At 47.8% G+C, this 11,960-nt stretch overlaps 4 protein-coding genes across 4 annotated transcripts; 3 read left to right on the forward strand and 1 right to left on the reverse strand.

Annotated features, from left to right (window-relative positions):
- Positions 1–639: 639 nt before the first annotated feature.
- On the forward strand, positions 640–1,330 carry PPAPDC1A (phosphatase PAP2 family protein; the record flags this gene model as incomplete). Its single annotated transcript, XM_033568159.1, has 2 exons — positions 640–884; positions 946–1,330. The coding sequence occupies 2 exons, from the start codon at positions 640–642 to the stop codon at positions 1,328–1,330; spliced, it is 630 nt and encodes a 209-aa protein (XP_033430154.1).
- Positions 1,331–1,497: 167 nt separating this feature from the next.
- On the reverse strand, positions 1,498–2,864 carry ATNIH1004_003483 (NAD(P)/FAD-dependent oxidoreductase; the record flags this gene model as incomplete). The annotated part of the gene is made up of 2 exons (XM_033568160.1): positions 1,498–1,718; positions 1,772–2,864. The coding sequence occupies 2 exons, from the start codon at positions 2,862–2,864 to the stop codon at positions 1,498–1,500; spliced, it is 1,314 nt and encodes a 437-aa protein (XP_033430155.1).
- Positions 2,865–3,810: 946 nt separating this feature from the next.
- Positions 3,811–9,291, forward strand: optE (small oligopeptide transporter, OPT family; the record flags this gene model as incomplete). The annotated part of the gene is made up of 13 exons (XM_033568161.1): positions 3,811–4,077; positions 4,134–4,367; positions 4,418–4,564; positions 4,946–5,383; positions 5,435–5,656; positions 5,708–5,761; positions 5,828–5,909; positions 5,959–6,075; positions 6,138–6,322; positions 6,376–6,426; positions 6,491–6,516; positions 7,236–8,748; positions 9,202–9,291. 13 exons carry the CDS (start codon positions 3,811–3,813, stop codon positions 9,289–9,291), a joined length of 3,426 nt encoding a protein of 1,141 aa, XP_033430156.1.
- Positions 9,292–9,575: 284 nt separating this feature from the next.
- On the forward strand, positions 9,576–11,599 carry ATNIH1004_003485 (uncharacterized protein; the record flags this gene model as incomplete). Its single annotated transcript, XM_033568162.1, has 2 exons — positions 9,576–10,748; positions 10,802–11,599. The coding sequence occupies 2 exons, from the start codon at positions 9,576–9,578 to the stop codon at positions 11,597–11,599; spliced, it is 1,971 nt and encodes a 656-aa protein (XP_033430157.1).
- Positions 11,600–11,960: the final 361 nt, after the last annotated feature.

An 11,960-nucleotide genomic window follows, 5' to 3' on the forward strand; every position in this document is an offset into this window, starting at 1 on the left:
TGATGCGGAGATTCGGGCGGACAACCACGGCCCGTGCGCCTTCTTGGCAGCTTAGCCCATTGTTGTTTGATCTTCCACCCTGGCAAGGGTCAGCCTTCCATCTCACGTTCCTGCTCTTCCTCGCTCCGGTTCTTCTTGGGAACTGTTGATCTCTCATGGTGTTTTATTATTCTTAAGTAATTCTGTGGAAATGCCCCGCAATGGATTGGCTGCTGGGTCGGCCATTCCTTCCCCAACCCCACCCGGAGTATCTGGCGCTTTCTCTCGTTTTTGTCACCGATCTTTTCCTGCAATTGACTACATTGCTTTAGCATGTATTGTAGGAGGGTGGATTTTGGTTTGTATTATTGGATTGGTTTACTTCACTGCAATTTTAGTAACAAAGGAACTACAGATCCAGCTCTTTGTGACACCATTCCATCGCATGTTCTCTTTGGACGACAGGGGCATTCAATATCCCTTTGCCGTGGTGGAGAGGGTTTCTGTGGGTGAGTTTTTATTTACAATGACAAAATGTGGCTCAAATACTTAGGCCTACTTCTAGTCTGGTCAATTGTCTATGCTGGACTTATTCCGTGCCTAATTCTTCTCCTCTGGGTTTCCATGTTCCGCCCAAACCGCCATAAAATCCAAGTGACTATGCTTGGGTTCTTCGTCGCCCTGATGCTGACTTCGCTGTTGACCGATATAATCAAGAATACCGTTGGAAGGCCTCGTCCTGACTTGATCTCGCGCTGCATTCCCCGGAAGGGAACTCCGGAAGACTCCCTAATTAATTGGAAAGTATGCACGCAGTCAAACCAACACGTTCTCCAGGAAGGATGGCGGAGCTTTCCTAGTGGTCATAGCAGTTTTTCATTTGCCGGGCTGGGATATTTATCATTGTAAGGCTCCATTTTGCTACCACCGCCGTGCAAAGGCGCTAACTATATTGTTTTAACATAGCTTCGTTTCTGGCCAAATGCACGTTTATAGACCCAGAACCGACCTTTGTCGTTGTTTAATTGCACTCATACCCTTCCTCTGTGCATTAATGATTGCCATTTCCCGCCTTGATGATTATAGACACGATGTGTATGATGTCACTTGCGGCTCTATTCTGGGCACATTCGTTGCCTACTTCTCGTACCGCCGTTACTATCCCGCTTTGCAGTCACCAGTTTGCGATACACCTCATGATAAAGAAGGACTTGCCGGCGTAGACGGCTTTGCTAGACTTCCAGGTGACGAAGAACAACAAGTACAGGGCTCTGGACTTGTCTCACGCCATTGGGTATCGGATGAGACGTATCAACTTAGCGAATCTCCTTCCCCTGAGGGCAGTAGATAGATGATATCTTGGTCTCATTTTTTGCATTTCTATTTCTATTGATACCCCGGAATTATCGCAGGAGTTTTTTTTTTTTTTTTTTTTTTTTTTTTTTTTTTTTTTTCTCTTTTTTTTTTTTTTTTTTTTTTTTTTTTGGCCCCTTGGTTTTCTCTATCTATGTTCATTATTCACAATCTGGGAGGGTCTCCATGCTTTACATTTGTCCACTCCTTGACATCGTGGAAATCCATAACTCTATTGGGCCCTCCGAATCTTCCGAGGGTGTCCGTCCAATTTCTTTTGGAAGCAAGATCTGGATTCCACTTAATTAGCTCATGGATTTTTTGGGGCATTTTGTCCTCCATGGCGTCAACAATAAGATTTCCAATTGACGGAAGGTACTTGAAACCTGGTAAAGTAGAGTTAGTCTCCGCAAGGGATTGAACTATCTATATTACATACCTCTTCCAGATGCGCCACAGCCGAGAATAAGAGATGGGTGGTCCGGATGGCGGTCAATCAAGAATTCACGATTGGCAGTGTCTGCGCACCAGCATATTCTGGCAAAACTGAACGGACGGTCTGCTAGCTGGGGTACAGTTTCCGAGAGAAGTGCCCTGACTCTTGCTTCCGATTCCAGCGGCACCTGGGTTTTCTCAAAGGGGATACTCCTGACATCACCGTGGGAAGACTGTGTCATGTTGGTGTAGCCAGGATGTTCGTCACAGATCTTGATCTCTCCGCGTTCTTCATCTGGTTCGAAGAAGAACCCCTTTTCGATGTTGAAGATAACCGGCATATTCTTGTAGAGCGCCCGTTCTTCAGGCTTCAAGGCTATATGAACAAGAGTCCACGCAGTCGGTCGGAGCTGTTTCTTGAAATCCAAGAATTGGCCTGCACTTGCACCCGCGCACAAAATAGTCTGTTCTGCTCGCCAAATCTTGCCATCCGCCGTCACAGAGCCCTTAACGTCATTGTTCTCGAAAATAAGTGTGATGACACGTCCCTGTGGAGACCCGGTAACGAACTGCACGCCCAATCTCTTGGCCTCCCCGATCGCAGCGAGGAGGGAATTTCGAGCATGTGCCCAGCCAGCTCCAGACCGAATGTGATAACCTTTCCATCCGGAGAATTCTCCTTTCAACACTTGGGGCGCCAATTGGCGGAATTGCTCGGGCTTAGATACCTCGACCACATCAGGGTCCTTCTCGGGCCTCACACGGATTCCCAGACGCTGCAGGCCCGCCGGACTGCTGGCGGACATCAGAAGACCGGTATCGTGGTAGTAAGGTTGGAATAATGGGTCATTCTTCCAGCCGTTAAACGCTTGCTCGGCCAGGATCTCGTTGATTTCGATCTCATCTTTTCGGTTGCTATACTGTCCGGACGAGATGATTTTATTAACATCGTTCCCCGCGGAGATAGCCGAGGGAACAGGACAAGGATCGAGGACTGTCACGTTGTTGTATCCTCTACGAGCCATGTGAAGGGCTGTGGAAGCACCCCAGGTACCCGCACCAATGACCAGTATTGACGAGGATTTGGTGATTGCCATGGTGTTGGTGTTGGACTGTAGATGTTTAGAAGAAAATACGAAGACAAGAAACCCCGAATAAAATCTAACAAGGTTGGCTGGTTATAGGAACTAGGCTAATGATAGGAAAGAGATTCTTGAGACCTGTGAGTTGCATTCTTTATAAGATGCTGGTGGAAGACGTCAACTGAATAGCAGGAAGGTCCAGGCGAAGGGCCAGACGAGGAGCTATCATGCCACCGGCTTACCGAAATACACTCGATAGGTGGTTCCTTTTTATTCGGATGATACGAATCGCGCAATCACTGTCAAGGACTATCTAAGCTAGGTCCTTCCATGGACTTATTCCTTTCCCGGCGCTTGGTTTTGCGTTGTTCGCCTCGGAGTTGATGTGAAAAGCCCCCCACCGGCGAGGAAGGAGTCGTGTCGACTGGTGTCTCCGTCGATCGATCCATATGAAAGCCCCCACCGTCGCACTTAGCCAAAATCGCAACATAGCGCGAGACTAGCGTTCTTGTTTCGCACAGGAATCCGTTGGGGCATGCAAAGGAATGTTATCCGTCGCTTGGACCTTACTCAACGTTCCTGATCCTTCGTCACTAGCCTTATTCGGGATGGCTTTTCTGGGGATTTCTCCGCACTGTGGTTTATCCCCTAGTGATCCACTCTATTTCTGTTCGATAGAGACTTGTCTGGGGGAGGGGCAACCTTTCAACCAACGGATTTCTCTATCTCTTCGCTTACCTTGGATCCGGATCTCCTCTTTCGTGGCTCACGGGATTGATATGGTTCTCGCAAAAAATATGGCAGGTGTTCGCATTATAAAGTGGAAGTACTTCTCCCTATCATCGAGATCCTTTCAACCAAATCTCTGATGCCCCTTTGCAATAGCTGGTTTTCTTACTGTCTATATCTCAAACTAAATTATTTTTGAGAGGTGGTTGTGCTTGCACGCTTGTACATTTCCATGATTTATTCTCAGAGACTGCAACACGCAGAAGTGGAAGAATGCCGCGAGGACCCACCACTTCAGAATGATGGGACTCCCAAGAAACCCTTGACGGCTGAGGACGCCTTGGAGATTGCCACTGGGGAAAGCCAAAATGTCGAGTATACTATTGACTCGGATAATTCTCCTTACCTGGAGGTTCGAGCCAACGTACCCAACACGGATGACGTGACATTGCCTATAAACACGTTTCGAATGTGGTCTTTGGGGGTTGTGTTTACTTTGGTATGTTCTAGCCATGCTTGAGTCAATAGATACAGCTTTGACTGACGCAAGTATAGGTTGGTACTGGAGTGAATCAATTCTTTTCCATGCGGTATCCCAGTGTAACAATTACTTCGCTGGTAGCGCAGCTGATCAGCTACCCTGTTGGCTGCTTTTTTGCGAAGGCATTTCCTATCATGTCAATTCGCGTCTTTGGTATCTATATATCTATCAATCCAGACCATCATTTTAATGTCAAGGAGCACGCCGTGATTACGATCATGTCGAACCTGAGTTTCAATCAATCATGGGTAAGTTGAAATATAGAGCCTGTTGGTGGAGATATTGACATTTATAACAGGCAAGTGCGATCATCCAGGCTCAAAAAGTATATCTGAAGATGGAGACACCAGTAGGATATCAGATTCTGCTGTCGCTGTCAATGCAGATGTTTGGTCTTGGGCTCGCTGGTCTAGCATACCGGTATATTATCGAGCCACCACAAATGGTAATTAGACCATTATGCCTGTTTAAATAGCCACTAATGTCTTGATAGATTTGGCCTTCTACCCTAGCTAATGCAGCTCTGTTTCAAACGCTGCATAGTGGCGCGAATCAATTAGCTGATGGGTGGAAAGTGTCCCGTTACCAGTTCTTCTTGTATGTCTTTATTGGAAGCTTCTGCTGGTACTGGTTTCCAGGGTATATATTTACTGGCCTAAGTACTTTCGCGTTCATTTGCTGGGCGACCCCAAGTATGACCTCATCTGGTATCCTTATCCAGGAGACATTAATCTGACTTAATTATATAGATAACAAAGTGCTTAATAATTTATTTGGTATGACGACTGGCCTTGGGTATCTTCCAGTTACATTCGATTGGAGCCAGATTGCATATAACACTTCACCTCTGGTGATCCCATTCTGGGCACAAGCTAATGTGTTCGCCGGCTGGTTTTCTGTATACGCCGTGGTTGCACCAATTCTTTATTATACGAACACTTGGTTTACGGCGTACCTCCCCTTAACGGGCTCGGATGCCTATGACAATACAGGAAGCATCTACGACTCACGTCGTATATTGGATGATACAGGAGCTATTGATGAAGCAAAATATCGAGAATACAGCCCGATTTTCCTACCAATTACTTTTGCACTTAGCTATGGATTGGGGTTTGCAGTCCTGAGTTGTCTCTTGACGCATGTTGTTCTGAACCACAGCAAAGACATCTTGAGTACCTTTAAAGGCAAGAGTAAGAAAGACATCCATGCCAGGTTAATCTCTCACTATCCGGATGTTCCGTGGTGGTGGTATGCTGTCCTAACGGTAAGCCCACTGCAGTTATTGCCATTTACTTCTGAGCGCTGACCTGGAAAGTTGATTATTATGACTGTGGCTGTTTTGACGCAGTACGTCTGGCACACAGGTCTTCCTTTCTGGGGTGTTCTTATTACGCTGGGGCTAGCTGCCCTCTATGTGATTCCTGTCGGCACCGTATATGCTGTTGCGAACTTGAATAGTAATGTTTTGACTGTGCTCGGTGAGGTCGTTTCTGGCTATCTCATCAAAGGAAGGCCACTTGTTCTTCTTATATTCAAGGTCTACTTCTTACATCTTCTCTATGGATACGTTGTCACTGATGTCTTTTAGTTTTACGCGTATACTGGTCTCAGCCAAGCGATGTTCTATGGCGCTGACATGAAGGTTGGTCATTAGTGACCTTTCTCTGTGATATGTCTTCTATTGATGTTGTTTCCCTATGAGTTATAGCTTGGATTATACATGAAGATTCCTCGTCGAACATTATTTGTTGCACAAGTTGTTGCCTGCATACTTGGTACGTTGACGCAAAGTACGTTTTCACCTAATATCAAAATGTTACGCTATGCTAATATTACTAGATGGCGTCTTACTCTGGATGCTCGGTAATGTCGAGAATGTGTGTGCAAGTAATCAATCAAACAACTTTACCTGCCCTCAAGGCCGAGTGAATTATAATAGTGCAGTTTTCTGGGGAGGTAAATGCTGCCACTCCACCATGTTCTATGCCATGTGGCTGACTTCACTTTTCCCCTTTCAGCGATTGGACCGGCGCGGCTGTACAACATTGGACAGAGATATTCAGGACTTCTGCATATGTTCTGGATAGGAGCATCGCTTCCGATCATTACCTTTATTCTTCGAAAGAAATTCCCTCAAAGTCGATTCCTTGACGCAATCCATTGGCCGATCTTCTTCGCTGGCACGGGGAACTTGCCTCCAGCAGTACGCCAAGTATTCTTTTAGCATGGTTTAATACCTTTCTAACTCATGTCTAGACTGGAATCAATTACACTACCGCGTTTGCGGTTAGCTTTATCTTCAACAAAGTAAGTTTTTGTGGGCGACATACAATGCATTTAATAGCAGAGTACTCGATCTAAATACGTATAGATTATTAAGGGCCGCAAGCCCAACTGGTGGGCCAAGTACAACTATGTTCTTTCTGCAGCACTAGACTCTGGAGTTGCTGTCTCTGCGATTGTGATTTTTTTCGCGTTAGTATTTCCCGGCATCAGTCTGAGCTGGTGGGGGAACAATGTAAACAGCGGAACTGTCGACAGTAAAGGAACACCGTGGTTAGCGTTGGGGAAGAACGACACGTTTGGAGAGAAGACGTGAACTACTGTATATAGAATACTGGGCATGGTGCTTCAGGCATAATGGCATTGTCTCCCACCGAGGCGGGACGGACATGCTCCGAAACAGGTTTCTCCACTTTTCCGCTTATTAACTCGAGCATTTTGGCATTCTTTTCTTTCCTCTGTCATCATAGCGCCAGTCACTAATATTAGCCAAAGCTCACTTTTCCCATCAATTACTTATCAGAGAGCCAGCTTAGCTATTTGTCTGTTTTCTACTTCACAGGGTTGTTAGTCAGCTGCTTGGCCACATTACCACAGCTTGACCTGAACCTCATCTCAAAGTGAGGTGCCACGCTCCTGCTCATCAAAGCCTTGATGATGCTAGGACACTAAATTTGCTCCACAATCGGTCATGTGAAGATTCCCACCTGCCGGATGCCGCGTAGAAGGGCTACAGACCGCTCAGGTCCAGTGAAGACCCGAAGCCGTAGCGGCTGTAAAGAATGCCGCACAAGCCGTGTTCGCTGTGACCTGCAGAAACCGATATGTTCCAGGTGTCAAGAGAAGGGACTGACTTGCTCAACGCAGTTGGTTCTGAAATGGGAGTCCGAATTCGTGAGTCGCGGTCTGGCCTTCGGTCGAGCCGGCGTCTGGAGTAAGTCTCGGGCCACTGGCGGGGCGCAAGCTACAACGTCCCCTTCCCCGTCTGCATCATTGCTTCGCGATGACCATGAGTGGTGTCTGATTCCTATAGTGGAATCATGGGGGTTTGTCAATAGTGGTGTTTCGACCTTTGAACAGCCTGATCAAGTGAATGTTGCGTGCGATGAGCTCAATACTGTTGTAGTTCGTGGGAAGGATAGGCCTGGTTTTAGTGACGAGGTGCATGAAGGGGGCTTGATTCGGTCCTTGTCGATAAACACTGCAGATTCCAGGTCTGCTAGGTTTCAGAGCCTGCCAGATCTGACGGCGTGTTTATCAATGTTTCCTCATATTGTCGAACCGATCCAGGGAACCCTTTTTGACTATTATTTGAGTCAGGTCTGTCCTCGAACCACTGCCAGCTCGAAACTGTCGTCGCCGTTTGCATCAATCATTCTTCCATTCTGCATTTCTGCGTCACCGGTACTGTTTAAGGCCATACAGGCTTTAGGGGCGTGCCATTGGTCTCGATTTGATCCGAAGTACAGTGTTATAGGGCTTCGGCTTAAGTCAGAAGCCCTAAGAGGTCTCCGTCATCGGCTTGCTACAGAAGGGTCGTTGATCTGTTCTGCAGATCCGGAGGTGTTGACGATCATGATGATGCTGTGTCTCTATGAGATTGTTGATAATTGTGATGAAAGGTGGACGATCCACCTGAAAGGTGCAAAGGAGTTGATTCGCCTTCGACGACAGCAACAGATGATCACATCGAAATCAGGTGGTGCCCACGATCCGGTATCTGGATTTGCTGAACTCTTTTTCGCATTTCAAGATGTCATGGGCCGCACCGCCTGTGGCGAGGAGGTGCTATTTGGGAGCGATTATTGGCAGGAGAATGAGCGTCATGTTGATCTCTGGATGGGCTGTAGCCCGGAGCTGGTCTCTATCTTGTCTGCGATTACGGAGATGAGTCGGACGAGACGGCAGCTGGCTTCGGATTCGACACAGGTCGCATTGTCGTTACGCGCAGCATCTCTTGGACGGAAGCTTGAGAAGTTGGTGCAGGAGATTGACGATGATGAAGACGAGATCTTGCACTCTGCCGCAGAACTGAAACGCTTAGCGGCTGTATTATATTTGCATTGCGCGTTATATGGTGCATCTCCGACGACACCTTTGGTTGTGGGCTATGTTCGGAGTATTCTGCAGCTCATTTCAGAATTACTGGATTCCGGATCCCTCGTGAGCATGACTTGGCCAGTTTTCGTGGCAGCTGTGGAACTGAATCCCCTACATGACGAGATCTGGTCCGATTCACCCGATGGGGCAGTAGTATATGGCCGCCCACTCATTCTGCATGCATTAGCCGCTATGGCGGAATCAAGCGTCTCCAATGTTGCCCGTACAAGGGCTGTCATTGTCAAAGTATGGCAGGCTAGGGATGGTGACATGCTGAAAGGGTCACCGGTAGATACATCGGACTGTAATGATTGGGAATGGTACGTTGCGCCGATAAGTAGCGCAATGAGTTTGGCATGATATACTCAATTACGATGAAATGAGGGTTTATTCATTCATTTAGTTATCCGTTTGATTTTTTTTTTTTTTTTTTTTGGTGAATGTATTGGTTCATGATAATAAGAGTTCATGTATTTAAATAAATTTGCTGTTGAACTGGACCTATTATACCATGATATTTCCATGATATTTTTCTATTCGTTAATATGTAAAAAGTCTGCTGATGTCAGTTAACTAGTTTAGGGGACATAGCTGTGCTGGGTCCCAGTCAACTTTTTTTGAGCCCCGCTCAGCTAGAACACGAACTAGTTAATTAGTTAACGTTAGGACTGGAAAGACCGTGATTACATAATGCTCTAGTCGCGTGATGCTGCACCAATCAGCAACACTGAGAAGCCAGGCGGGGCTGAATTCGCGGAGTCTAGTGACCAGGACGTCAGTGCTGCTTGAGGTCGAGCAATGTTATTCGACTCTGTCTTTCTGCTCGATCATACGACTCGAATTTGACTCCCACAATTCCATATTTGTGCGCATTATTATTGAGAATTATCGGGGTCTATTCATCCGATATCACTGTCCTACGGTGACCGAATACTCTACAGTTCCTCCACCTATCACCACAAGAACGTCGCCCACCCCCCCCTCCCCAGTTTGAGCTGGCAAAGGCTTCAGTATGCTCTGATTCCTTCATCTTGTGCAATTGACACGTGTAAGGGAGAGACTCGTTTGACAAAATGACATCCTCGGCAACGCCTTCGACCCTGTCGCACAGCATACCGACCCTCCCATTTGCAAGCAAGCTCAGTGAGCAGCTCTCGCAACGGCAGGGCCAAAGTGAATCCAGAACCGAGACAGAAACTGTAGGGGAAGAGAAGGGCTATTCACTCGGGTCTCCGTTGCGTCCGTCACCGAAATCACGCTCCCTGTCCGACGCGGCACGATCCTTGTCCTCTCCAAGACCCAATTCAGAAGATAAGAGACCATCAAGTAAAGATGATACTTCTCTTTCATTAACGCCTGAAACGCCTCAACGGCTATCTATGCATCCGGGATTATCGTTGAATGTGAATTCAAAGACTACTGCTTCTCCTTCGTTGGGAAACCGTACTCCTCTTTCCCCGAAGCTGGACTCGTCTCAGATTTACGGCTGCCCTGGGTCGGTTTTGCCCCGACGCTCAAGAGGTCTTGATTTCTCTCGTGCTTGCACCAACCTTCACCATTCGACGTTGGCTGAATCCTCCCCGGACTCATCACCGGTAATAGGCGGGCGAGGCATGAGCATCCCACAACGTCGTGGTTCGCCCGGATCAACATCGGGGCCTCCGTTCTCAACCTCAGGTCCTGCAGACAAAACCGCTATTTCCAGTTCAGTGTCCAGTGTCAACATGATGGAATCAGATACAAGTAGTAGCGAGGAAGATGATGAGACGATGGAGAAAGATGATATGATGATCATCAATACACCGCAGGCAAATAAGATTAGCGGAGGGCCCAGTCCTTTCGCGGTCGGGAATGTGCCAAGTCCTGGGAATGACTGGATGGGCGGTTATTCACAAGCAGCTACCAGCCTCATGAGCTTTCAGCGAGCCCGATTCCGCAAAGGCCGCGGCAGCAGACAAAGCTCTAGCAGCGCCAGTGGGAACAGCTCGAAACCCAGCCCCGGCTCGCATTCTCCGCCTGTGATAAAAAGTATCGAGAATCAAAACGGGGGCTACTTTGGCGCAAAAGCAGGTTTAGGCCCTCGGCGTGAGAGCTTGAGTCTAGGCACTCGTGATCTGCGCCTATCTGACCTTAGTGATGAGGGAGAAACTCGTGGCGCGCGGGGACATAGCCCAAGTGCACCGAACTATGAGGGTGGACCTTTGGGTGTGATTAGGCGTGCTGTAACCCGACGTGGGAGTTTGCTGGTAGGTTTTTTTTTTTTTTATGTTCCATGTTTAATATGCTTACTGGCCTCTAGCCGAAAACAAAGACATTTGCACGTATTCGGGCTGCTCTTTTAGAAGAAACTGCCCCTATTGATAGCGAGGCGAAACGTGAGGCAGAGGTGATCCGTCAAGTTCGCGAGAGTGAGCCCGATATTCCTCAGAAGTCGCCAAGCTTGGACGGATTCTCATTTGGCAATCCATTCCAACCAGCCGAGCCCCTGAAAATTGTGGGGGATCTGTCTGCCAAGCTTGGGGCTTCTGCTCCGGACGAACCCAGCTTCAGTGAGGAGGCACATCGACATTCCGGTGGTCCTGAGTTTTGGAACTCATTTGATGAGCGCTATCGCACCCCTCCACCAACCTTGCGTCGACCGGGAACATCAGTTTCGGAGGATGATTTGGCCATGGATATTACACCGGCGGCAGTCAAGTCCACAGGTGCAGAGTTTGTGAAACCAGGCGAAAGACCCAGCTCACGATCCTCAACACCCTATGCCTCTCACTCCGGCAGCATTACCGAGTTCAAGAGGAAACGACAGCGCGAGGACGATTTTGACCCCAGTCTTTTCAAGAGAAGGGCGGTCTCTCCGAGCTTGAGTGTCCAAAGCAGCCCCGTCATGCCAAACTCGCCAGTCGTGAAGGAAACGGGTTCCAGCATTTGGGGCCCAGCGCCCAAATCAAATCTCGGATCTCTTTTCCCAGATCGCCCTGGCACTGAAACTCCAAGTCGTGGAGCTTCCAACACGGTCCATACAGGAACGTTGAAGCGGGTTGGTTTGCAGGGTATGACCGAGGCTAATGATGGTTTCATGAATATGAGCATCGAATAATCGTATCTCTCTGGACATGGTCTACACCGGCGACTGCCATGCGAGCCGGACTCGTATATATCGCACTTTAATTATTGTGAATATTTATTAATTAGATACTCTATTAGCGCAGGGTTCCGAGGGATTCAGGTTGAAATTTAATATATGGCGTTAGGCTATTTACTCCAGTTCACATTAAGCAGACTACTTTAACCGAGCATTAATGTTGGCAATTTAAATGGCTGCGACACTTCGCTCCAAGTAAGAAATAGCAGGCGCGAAATGCACGTGCGAGGCCCGGCGCTTACGGCGCTAAAGCTCTGACTCTTGACTGTGGAAGCCGACGAGCTGATTCAGGAGCTGTCTGTCCACTTCGAACTAT

The sequence above is a fragment of the Aspergillus tanneri genome (genome assembly GCF_003426965.1).
Source record: "Aspergillus tanneri strain NIH1004 chromosome Unknown AapTan_1_pilon_pilon_pilon, whole genome shotgun sequence".
Taxonomy (NCBI): domain Eukaryota; kingdom Fungi; phylum Ascomycota; class Eurotiomycetes; order Eurotiales; family Aspergillaceae; genus Aspergillus; species Aspergillus tanneri.